Source organism: Lonchura striata, chromosome 1, assembly GCF_046129695.1.
Source record: "Lonchura striata isolate bLonStr1 chromosome 1, bLonStr1.mat, whole genome shotgun sequence".
NCBI classification, from domain to species: domain Eukaryota; kingdom Metazoa; phylum Chordata; class Aves; order Passeriformes; family Estrildidae; genus Lonchura; species Lonchura striata.
The window spans coordinates 148,328,243-148,340,058 of NC_134603.1; the positions used below are offsets into that span (position 1 = coordinate 148,328,243).

General features: G+C 42.7%; 1 protein-coding gene across 9 annotated transcripts in view; it reads right to left on the minus strand.

Moving 5' to 3' along the window:
• The window catches only part of DNAJB6 (DnaJ heat shock protein family (Hsp40) member B6), a 58,074-nt gene extending 47,600 nt beyond the window's left edge, over nt 1-10,474 (minus strand). For 3 of the 9 annotated variants that reach the window (XM_021526549.2, XM_021526542.2, XM_021526550.2), the window contains exons 1-3: nt 10,363-10,474; nt 1,073-1,178; nt 276-385 (exon numbers count right to left, since the gene is read on the minus strand). In XM_021526549.2, the coding sequence (XP_021382224.1) occupies nt 276-385; nt 1,073-1,137 (175 nt within the window). In that variant the 5' untranslated portion in view covers nt 1,138-1,178; nt 10,363-10,474. Of the gene's footprint in view, nt 1-275; nt 386-1,072; nt 1,179-5,178; nt 5,332-5,647; nt 5,689-6,040; nt 6,161-9,021; nt 9,270-10,362 lie in introns of those variants that run through there. The other 6 variants (XM_021526545.2, XM_021526544.2, XM_021526546.2 and 3 more) reach the window with 6 other exon arrangements.
• Between the last annotated feature and the right edge of the window lie 1,342 nt (nt 10,475-11,816).

An 11,816-nucleotide genomic window follows, 5' to 3' on the forward strand; every position in this document is an offset into this window, starting at 1 on the left:
GAAGTCTCCACAAAAATTTCTAGCAGACACTGAATTTCAGTTTCTAGTAGTTTGGTTACCTATTTAGGGAGATTCTAAACTTTTTGTTTCAAAATTTCTGCTTATTCTGTCTTATCTGCAACCATCTTTCTCTTTCCTTGGTTTTGAAAAGGAAGTAGTCAAGTTGGATGGTGAACTAAAATTACAATATCCCTTCAAACCACCATTGATCAACATTTTCAGTCTGATTCCCAGGACAGAGAAAGGCAGTTCAAGCACCCTTTTAAAATACTTACCATCTGACAAGACTTCATAGGCTTCAGCTACTTGCTTAAATTGCCGCTCCGCCTCATCTTTATTGTCTGGATTTTTATCAGGGTGCCATTTTAGTGCCAATTTACGGTACCTGAGTGGAAGGAACACAAAGGATATTTTGCTCTGAAATAACAGAATATGCTATACAAATAAAACAGGTTGTCAGGGATTGAAGAAAGAAATTCCTGGTGCTTTGTATCTTGCATTTAGATGTTGGGACCAACAGATCCTGCAGGTACACAAAGAACCACCTATTCAGGTATGTATTAAATTAGAAAGTAGGTTTGGGTTCCTTACTTATTCTGATGTGCATTTCTGATGATCAACATCTGTGAGACCTAAGCAAAACAATCCAAAATATCTCTGCTGTGGGCTTCTCCTTAGAGCTCTGTAATTATTCAGTACTATAACTAACCAAGGGAGGCACCAAGAAGGATCTGGTACATTAAAAGTTGATAAAGCTCCAAGAACACAGACTGTGACATCTTAAGATCAATGCCTGCTTTGACAGCTACACCTGCACACAATTCCTACCATCAAATGAAACATTTTAGGCAAGGTGTTCATAACTACTTACTTAGAGGGGCAAAACTAAACTTGCACTTAGGTTGATGGGCTTTGCAATTATCCAAGATCACAGTTCAAACATATGAGTTGATAAAGTAGCACGTGCATGAATTTGCAAAAGAACACAGGAAGACAACAAAATGTGAATCCAAAAACCATGTAATTATATCAGTCCCTTAAAATCCATAACATCCACACCAGTGACACTCACGCTTTTTTGATATCCTCTGCTGAGGCATGCTTCTGCACTCCCAGAACTTCATAATAATCCACCATGTTTCAGGAATTCTTGTAACAACAGTCAAGTCCTTCCAGTCCTGTAACAGAAACAATTTGTAAATGAAGCCTGTCCAGTGCTGCTACTTCATAAATGTCAGGTAGGAGCCTGGTACTGCCTTGTATCAAACCTGACCAAAGAAAGAAATTTTCTAAATCTCAAAAAATAAACCACTTCACTTTAGGTCAAGAGATCAAACAATTACTTTAATTCAGATTTTTGTATTCTTTAATCTCACTGAAATACAGTACACAAACACAGATATATAGCAGTTCCTGAAACAGATTAGATTGATAAGCTAAATTCAATCAGTATTTTAAGAAGGGCATTTGGATTACAGTTTTGGTGTAGATATTAATAACTCTGAATGCGAAAGTTCACCTGTTATCTATGACACCTGTCATGTCTAAAGCACATATGGGCATAAACAAAGGGACCCATCTTTCACATCTGTTCTTCAGAAAATTACTTCTACCAATATGCTCCCTTTAGAAAAGCAATGTTTGTGCAGGCCTTAGAAATTTAAAATTCAAACTTATTGAGTCCAATAAGCCTTTTTTGTACTCAGACTCTGACAAAAAATGTGCATGTTGCCAAAGCTACTGAATACCATTAGCCTCCTTTAAGTTTACCAAGAGAACCACATAACCAGGCAAGATTGCTCCAACTGCAAGGTAACCAACCAAGTCAAGTGCAGAGGCACCTACTGTTTGTTATTATAAAATAATAGCTACCACAAGAGTCCTGAGAAACCTAGAAGTTAATAAAGGAATTTAAATACTGACAGTTTCTTGTCAACATTAAATAATTACAAGGAACAGTTACACTGACCATTACTCCTTTACTCCAACTAAAAGACCATCAAGATGAAAGAACATTTCTAAAGTTTCAAGAATGTTTCATGTCTTCATGCAATGCTGCCTTTCTCTCAATTGCTAAAAAAATCTCCATTCTGGCAAAACTTCCAAACCCCTTTCCATCCCACCACTGCTGGTTTGTTCCAATTTAATGAACAAGGAAACAGTGACCTTTTCCAGTAGTTATCAGCTTGTTGCAGGGAAAGTCACCCAAATACACCCAGAACATAATACACCAATATATTAGTCACATTTCCTTATCTCATGCATCACAAAGAAAGATTAATTGAAATAATCTTTCCCCCCTCAAGTCATTCAGCATTTTTCATTTTAGCCCAGGCAGTCTCAGTTTCCTTTTCTTTCCTATAAGTGCTGAAAGAACCAAGTATGATGTAGCCTAATGAAATATTCTGAAATTAATTTATTGTACTACTTTTACATTAATCTTTCAACATCCTGGGATATAAACATTGAAAAAATACTTCATTTTAAAATAAATTGGTACATCTTCAAAATATGTTCCTGCTGTAGGTTAAAGCTTAATTAACTTTAATTATGGATTATGGTTACACACACATTTCCTCAAATGGCAGAACTAGTTTAAGAGATACCCTGCCATGCTTCCTCCCCTCTCCAAACCACTTACAGAAGCAAATGTATTGAAGGGCCCACGTGTTTAAAACTTGGGGGTGGTTTTAGCGATCTACTTAACCATACAGTCCCACAGACACAAAATTAAAGTGTAGGAAGTAAACAACCCTTTGAAGAAATCTCCACATCAAAAAACCATAAGAGCATAGTTAATACTGTGACCAACACCAAAGGAAGTTGGGGGACCTGCATTAACATTAAGAATGCCAATAATGATATACTAATGGCAGGGTTCAATATGTAAAAATACAGATTACCAAAAATATCCCAGGATATTTGCTATCAACTGGCCTCTCTAGTTTTGCTGTTTCCCACACAACAATTAGAACAGCTCTGTGAACACAGAGGCAAGGAGCAAAGTCAGTATGGTTAAGCATGTTATCAAATCCCACAGTCAGCCTTACGAACAATAGCATATATGGAACGTATAGTTTGCAAAAAGAAATCAGAAGGAGGAAATCCAGTATGAGTCAAGCTTAAGGCCAGAGGTCAGAGTCCCTCCTAACAAGAGACACCAGCCTAAAACTAGCACACAAACAGCAAGAAGCCACAGGATAGGAGCACATACCATAGCACTAAGTGTTCTTTCCATATTCTCCTTTTCTTACACACAAGACTTTCATTAGCTCTCAAATCTGGTACCTATCTTGGAGGAAAAACTTAAAACTCAAGCTTTGAACTAGAAAGTGCATGTAGGAAAAGCAACTTAGGTGTAAAATATAAATCACATTTTTTCCTAGAGAACTTTGTGCACACAGGTAGTCATACTGATTTCAACATAGTATTTTTTTCAAAACTTTCCTGCTTGTTTAAAAGCAATGCTGCAGAGCTGTGAAGTTCAGACTAAATATAAACACCATATATCCTAGACAACAGAAGCCTGAAGTTGGGACAAAATACAAAGGTAAAGCAACATGACCACCTTTTAACAAATAACTCTGACCCTAAAAAGCTACTTCTTCAAGATAGAGAAATTATTTGTTTCAAAGTAATGTCTGGGGGATTGCATATTCTGTCTTTAGTGAGTGTTATTGCTCACTAGTATAGAGTCTGGAATGAAAACAAACCAGAAAGCTTCTAAAGAAAACAAATTATTATTATGCTCCTTCTCCAAAGTCAGATGACAGGAAGCATCTATCTGATATCCTGTTATTTATATCTGCTAGTTATCATAAAGCATAAACTGTACTGCTGAAACTTCAGTTATCATATGAACTTTTTTATGTAAAACAGTTTAAAAATATTTATAAAAAAAATTAATCTGCAGCTTCTTTTGTCCAGCTTAAGAAAAAAATGCCAGCTAATATTTAGCTCCTCAACAGCCAGTAAGACTGACCAAAAAACACCATGCACACCCAGAAAACTGCCCTCCCCCAAAATATCCAACAATATTCACAAATAGAAAAGACCTCTATCTGCAACCTTTCCAGGACAGAAGTATTTAAAACATTCACTCAAGAAAATAGCCACCATCAGCTTATAATAAAGCAGAATACGGATGGCCATTGACTTAGAAAATAAAAGATGGCAAATTAAAAAAAAAAAATCACTAATTTTAAGGCTAGTAGGAATGTGCATGATGAAAATGCCTAAATGTTTCAAAGATTCAAACCATATACCTCTCTGCAAGAAATCACCCAACTGTCCTAACCAAAATGACATCACAAAAATCTTTTCCAAATATGCAATCTGTCAAATAAATTTTCCCAAATATACAAGCAAGGCTCATTAATTAGGCACTTGAAAGTTTTTTCTAAAGCCAAGAGGATGCCAGCCCACATTAGCTGATTTCCTGCCTCCATCCACAGAAAATCTTCAAAATATCAGAAGACAAGCCAAAAAACAATAAACCATCTGAAAGAAGATGTTTCATGGTCTTTGTGTTTGCTTGCAAAAATCTGTAGCTCCCTGAGCTGGGAACTGCACTATCAGTGTGCTGTCAGCTATTCCAGCTCCTTCTTTGGGGCATGAAAATCAAACAGGCCAATGTTTATGTGAACCAAAGGTTTCCACAGTTTATAGATTTCTCAGTCATCACAGGAGAAGGCAGCTTTGTTCTGGTTTACAGAGCAGAGGCCCTGAACTACTGGCTCTAGGCAAGTGACCGGGCCACATGACCAGGCTCAGGCTCTCCCCACACAGCTCAGCCAGTTACCCAAAACCTGGCTCATAAACTCTCTTTACAGCACAGTCCTCAGCTACATAAAAAGCACGAGAAGTATTACAGAAGACAGATATGTAGAGAGCTCCAAACTCTTATAAGATCAGATGAACAGAGAAAACAAGTAATCCAACAAACAACCAGCAGGGATGACAAAGCAGCACCCCTAACTAAATACAGAAAGGGGGAAAGCATCCAAACAAGAAATTCTTTAGAGCAGCCAGGAGGGAATTCAGACAGCAAGGGCCATGCGACCTTTGCAGTCAGCTCAGTCAGAAAAAGTTATCTATTTCTGGCCATGAAGCAATGGGCAGCACAGAGAGTCCTCAAAGATGCCAGAACAGCTCGAGCTTAGTGACTACAGCAGTCACCTGGAGAGCAGGATGGAGTTCCAGACTCCTGATTCACGAAGTTCACAGAGCAGGCATTCATCAACATCCTCTGCAAGTCCCAGAGCCACCCAGGTCCCAGCACCTGCCTGTCTTCCATGGACTCAACTAAAGGATTGCATCTTGCTGTCAGCTCTGGAAGAATAAACACCCTGCTCTGAATCCCAGTTCACTTTGACTGAACTCTCAAAAATCCACTGTGCTAACACAAAAGTTCCCTCAGTTTAACAGAAAATTTTCCTAAGAGTAAAAATGCTAAGGAACAAATAAAGTTACCCATGAGTGCAAGAACACAGAGCAAGAATATCTGTGTAAGTTTTGTGATTAATAAACCTGACAAATACATTTAAACAAGGCACCAGCATTAATTTTTTTCCTCCCATTTACACATGCACAGTGCAGTGCAGACTAAAGCATATCCACAATTTTGATACCTTTAGTTTTTACTTACCTAAGCTTAGAAAAGCCGTCACAGTTTAACTTCACAGGTTCCTGAAATTTATTGTTTCACAGAAAAATGTCCATTTACCATATAATTCAAATTAAGAAAATGTACTTAAATAACCATGTTTATGCTCATTATTTTAATATTCCCTCAGCATCCCCAGAGATGAATTTAATAAAACAAACATTCCAAAAAGCTTAGTTTAATCTCATGTTTACAGCAAACATCCTGCTTGTATGTCAGACAGCAGAGTGGATTTGGATACACTTGTTATTATTATACCAGTTCACACAGGAAGAAGGCAGCTGGGCTGACTGCTTTACCTCACAGTTCATATTCCATTGTAGAAAAGCCAGCAACAATAAAACTCCACCACAGCCAAACAAGAGAGGCCCTCACCCCTTAAGGCAGGAAGCTACAAAGAATCCTGTCCACTCCTCTCCTCCTCAAGGGCAGCAAACACAACTCTGGCACGATTTACAGGACTTGATCTGTATTGCTGCCTGGCACATGGAAAGCCTGTAGAGGGCAACAAGTAAGAAACCATTAAAAAAGAGTGAGCCAACCAAAAATGGAAACAGAAGAAATTCAAACTCTTCATCTGTGAAAGAAATGTAAACTGGCTAACAAATAACAGGAAAGGATGTTGATCAGTCAACAGGCCACCCTCACTCTCTTGAGCTGAGACTCTCCTCTGTTTATCCATCTGATCTCTGATAATGGGGGACTTACTAATGATCTTTCCTTAAAGCAAAGGAGCAAAACAACTCAGGTGTCCAAATTTGGAATTGTGTCACAAATATCTGGAACACTGTCACTTTCCTAAAACTAACCATAAAAGGCTATTTTATAGGAAGTAAAAGTCATGTTTTATTTCAAAAAATATATGATCTGCATATGATTAAGCAATTAAAAATAGTGAAAGCCTCAACTGAAAGACATGGCCCAGAAAGTTTTAGGCAAATCACATGCAGACAATCCTTTAGGGAAACGAAAACAGGGAAAATAGTTCAAAGTTTCTACACATTTCCCCTGAACTGTTTTTGAGTCATGATTACTTTATTTAAGCCAAACAAAAAGAAAAAAGAAAAATAAGCTTCATTAAAGCAAAGAGTAAGTTCTTATCAGAGTGTTGACAGACTTACCAATTCAGACTACATTTTAAGATAAAAAGAACAATTCTGATGAGAAAAATTAATGTTTTAATAAAAACTTGCTACAGTGTAGCTATAAATGGCTTCAGACTTACTATATGGCCTTTAAGATCCTTAAGTACTGAGTACTCACTAACACCAGTGGGATTTCAGTATTCAGAACAAATAGAAAACAAAACCTACAACTAGTAACTGTAGGAGTGTAATGTATATGCATGAATTATTTTTTCCCTAGCAGTTAAATAAATAAAGCAGAATGATTTCATTACGTCTAAAGTAAAGAAAGTCTAACATCCATTGAAATGTATTTCATTCAGAAGAAAATATAATTTAAACTACTAATACCCTCAACTAGAGTTTTATTTTAAATCTATCCTAAAAGAAACAAGCATCATATGCAAGATCCAACAAGTTTTGGCAAAGCTAAGTAATTTCTCACTAATCTTTCCATTGCTTGAAAAAGACAAAGGAAAAGCTTTGTCAGGAAATGTTTCCAGGACACAACTGAGGAGATTCTTTACAAATGCTATTAGAGATATGGAGCACTACCTACTTAAGGAGCACATCGCTTAAACATAAACCTCACACAGCTAAGTCTAAAATTACAGCAACGAATTCCCTTCAGAGCATGGCTCCACATTTCAGAAGCGGTGGATGTGCCCCGGGAAGTCTGAGTGCAGTGCGGGCTGTGCAGTGCAGGGCGGGCCGTGCCCTCCCGGGCTCGCAGGGCTGTGCAGGGTGGGCTGTGCCCTCCCGGGCTCGCAGGGGCCGGGCCGTGCCCTCCCGGGCTCGCAGGGGCCGGGCCGTGCCCTCCCGGGCTCGCAGGGGCCGGGCCGTGCCCTCCCGGGCTCGCAGGGGCGCGGACATTTCCGCCCGTGCCGGGCTCCGGAGCGGGCAGAGCGCACCCGCCGCCCCCGCTCGCAGACCTCGCTGCGCCAACGAGCGCGTTGAGGCACAGACGCACAACAGACCAAAAACCTGGTGGTCGTTTCTCGTGCGCTGTTAGGAACGCCTATATCCTACATAAAATGATGATGATGATTTAACGTAAATTATTCCCTCTCCTCGCATACATTCCAAAACTTCTAATGGATAAAAGAAAGAATAGAGTTCGCAAAGAAATCTATTCATCTATTTTTAAAAAGTCAGTACCAAAACACGTTAGCCTCTAACTAAAACTTCAGTGTTACACAAAAGTAAAGCCCTGCATGCCTTCTTCCCAAGCTCTGCCAAGATAAATTAGCAATCTGCATCGATCTGGGAAGGACAGAGAAAATAACCAGAGAGAGAAGCTGCCTGGATAAGAATCTGCTGTAGTTTGAAAGCACAAGTACTAAAAAGACAAGCCTGATGGAGAACAAGGGGAACTCTGCACTTTACAGATTTAGTTTACATTATTAGTAGCATTGTAGTCTAAACAGTGCTGCCAATAAAAGCAGCAATTTAAATTTCTACTCTAATAGAGATTATTTAAGAAAATTTAACACTAATTTAACTTCTATTTTCAACACTCTTATTCTCCACTGAGAAGTCAGCACAGGAGCCAAGGGGAGTACACAAAGTTAGACTAGTGTTGTGCAATAGTTAAAATTCTGGTTGTTTGCAATAAAAAAAGTAATCACGCAGACAAGATCTGTAAATACACTTATTCATTGGTCCAAACAAATCTTCTTTGACAACATAATCCATCAAACTAAATGGTATTTTCACTATTAGGCTCTTGATCACCAGCTGAACATAAAATCCCTAACTGGAGTACAAGGATCTCCAAAGAGTAAACAAAAATTAAGGTCAGCAGACAGCAGTGACTGCAACCTCTGCTGCAAGACCAGAGAGGCAGAGCCTTGCTTCATCCCAGTGGTCCCTTATGTCAGCACCTTGTTCTTATCACTTTTTGACACTTTATACTCTAAAAACTCTTGGGTTTGATCACTGACTATGCAATGACACAAGTCTAACTATTTGCACATAGTAAACGCAGATTTCATGCTACCGTGCCTAAATAAGTAGTTTATTATTACCACAATTTAGAACAGATTTGTTCAGTATTGTGAATTATTTCTAACACCTTTGTTAGCATGGTCGCAGCACGTTTTCAGCAGCCAAGGAGAGCTCAGACAGCAACACAACACAAAGCGTTGGTGCAAACAGGAACGCGAGTGGTAAACCCAGCCTGCTGTCCCCTCTGAAGTGCAACAAATACTGACGACAAACAGTGTTCCTTACCTGGCAGTATCAGTTTTCACCTCGGCTCGGAACCTGGCAACAGCGAGCTCAAAACACCCGACCTCTGCCGACCTCACCCACAACAAACCTCCCTCCTGCCGGCACCCCGAGTAATCAACACTGAGCAACGAAACCGAACTGCTTCCATCGGGGGAGAATCACAGCTCGTTTGGCGTACGGTCACCAGGGGTGGAAAACGCCTCTGAGATCACCCAGGGCAAACACCCCCAACACCGCCACCGAGATCACCCAGGGCAAACACCCCCCAACACCGCCACCGAGATCACCCAGGGCAAACACCCCCCAACACCGCCTCTGAGATCACCCAGGGCAAACACCCCCAACACCGCCACTGAGATTATCCAGGGCAAACACCCCCAACACCGCCACTGAGATCACCCAGGGCAAACACCCCCAACACCGCCACTGAGATCACCCAGGGCAAACACCCCCCAACACCGCCACCGAGATCACCCAGGGCAAAGACCCCCCAACACCGCCACTGAGATTATCCAGGGCAAACACCCCCCAACACCGCCTCTGAGATTATCCAGGGCAAACACCCCCCAACACCGCCACCGAGATCACCCAGGGCAAACATCCCCAACACCGCCTCTGAGATCACCCAGGGCAAACACCCCCCAACACCGCCACTGCGTCCCTTAACCACAAACCCGCCCCGCGCCACATCCAGCCGCTCCCGAACACTTCCAAAGCTGCCGACTCCACCACCACCCTAGGCAACCTATTCCAATGGCTGGCCACCCTAAATGTGAACTATTTTTTACACTATCTAATCTGAATCACGCCGTCTCATCTTAAGGCCATTTCCACTGATCCTCTCTCTGTCTGCAGGCACGGCCCGCAGCTCATCGCCATCTCCTTTCAGGGACTGGCAGAAAAAAGGAGGCCACAACGCTCGCAAGCCGCCCAGGCAGCACCCTGCGACAAAAAGCGCTTTAAGGACAAGGTGTGTTTAACGAAACGAGGCTCGCCCTCATCCCCTGGGAGTTGACACCCCTGTGAGCAAGGAATGGGAATCCGGAATTTTTTTTCTGCCTTGCGGCAGAGCGGGCTGGCACCGAACGTCCCGGGGTTTGTCCCGCCGGGGGCAGCCCTGGCCAGCCGCTGCCTCCCCGAGCTCCCAGCGACCCCCGAGCCCCGCCAAGGCCGAGCAGAGCCGCCGCGGCACCCGCGGCCGCTCCACCGCCGCCAGCAGGCCCCGCTACCAGGCACGCCGCTGCCCGGCACCGCGGCCCGGCCAAGCGGCCGCTCCCCGCCGCCCTCCGCCCGCCGCACGGCCGCGGCCGGGCAGCCCCGGGCCGAGGTCCCCGCGCTCACCCGCCGGTGGCTCCGCAGCGCGGCCGCCGCTCCCCGCCCGCCGCTCCCGCCGGCACCAACGGCAGCGGCCGCAAACAGGAAGTGCCGCCAGCGCGCGCCGCCGCTTCCGCCCCGCCGCTTCCGGAAGTTTCTGGAACGGCCCCGCCGGGCTCCCGTGCGAGCGGAGAGCGCCCCCTGCCGGCGGCCCGCGGCGCCGGGGCGGGGCTTCTGAGGGCCGGGTGTGCAGCAAAACAGGCAAAAAAGAAAAAGAAAAAGGTTAAGAAACCTTCTTTGAATAGCTGAGAAGTGAGATGGCAAAAATTCTTCCACTTTTGTGTCTGTACTCTCAAAAACTGGGGGTGGCAAGAGCATGGACAAGGCTCTGCTCCAGCAAGAGGAGATGAGGCAATGGGCAGAAACTGAGGCACGGAATTTCCACCTGAACGTGAGGGAGAACTTCTTTAGTGTGCAGTGACCGTGCACTGGAACAGGCTGCCCAGAGGAGCTGTGGAGTCTCCCACACTGGGTATTCCAGAGCCATCTAAACACAATCCTGTGCCACGGGCTCTGGGATCACCCTTCCAGCCTGACCCCTGCTGGGATTCTGTGAGGGAATTGCAAAAAGTGATGCCTGGGTGTGGTGCTGTAGGAAAAGGTGAAAAAACAACAATTTTAACAAACATTCTTTGAATAGGTGAGTTTGGGTGCTCAAGGTGAGATACCAAAAATTTTTCCCCTTTGTGTGTTTAAAGTTGGAGTCTCAAAAATTGTAACTCTGGCACACAATTCCTTTGAGGTCAGATTCCTCTCCATGCATGTAGCGCCCTGCACTGGCTGAATATATTGGAGCATCCTTTGTGTTATATTCAAGTATGTGGTTTTCTGAGTGCCATGGTTGAGAGCAAAGTATAAAGCAACAAAGTTACTATTTTAATTCTAAAATATAGATTTTATCCATGCTTTAAATTGCTGTAAAATTATATTTCTTGCCCCTAATTTAAAAAGTGGAGGCATTAATTTATAGCTCACCAAAATGAAGTTAGAGAGTTTCCACGCCTAAAATGTATGCTTCCAAAATAAATTCAATGAAAAGGCTACGCATTATTTAGGAAGTGTTTGTGTGGGAGTGGGGTCAGTTCAAAAAGACAAAAGCCAGCTTGCAATAAGGAAGAGGAAAACCTAAAACAAATCAGCAGGACAAGTAGTAGGACAACCCTAAGTACAGGCTTGGTGCTTTGGGGAAATGCAAGCTTCAAAAGAAATACTGTTGATTGTTGATGCTATGTTGTGGTCGTGGAAACAATTCTTCAAAATTAGAGCAGAGAGACACCTCACTCCATTATTAGTTTCTCATCAGCAAGTAGCTGTGAAGTCCAAGTTGTTGGTCCACTGGGAAAGAAAACACCCAAAGGATTAGTGGGTTAGACTGGCTCTTCCTAATGGGCCAAGTTCAGACCTCAGAGGATTCACAGCCT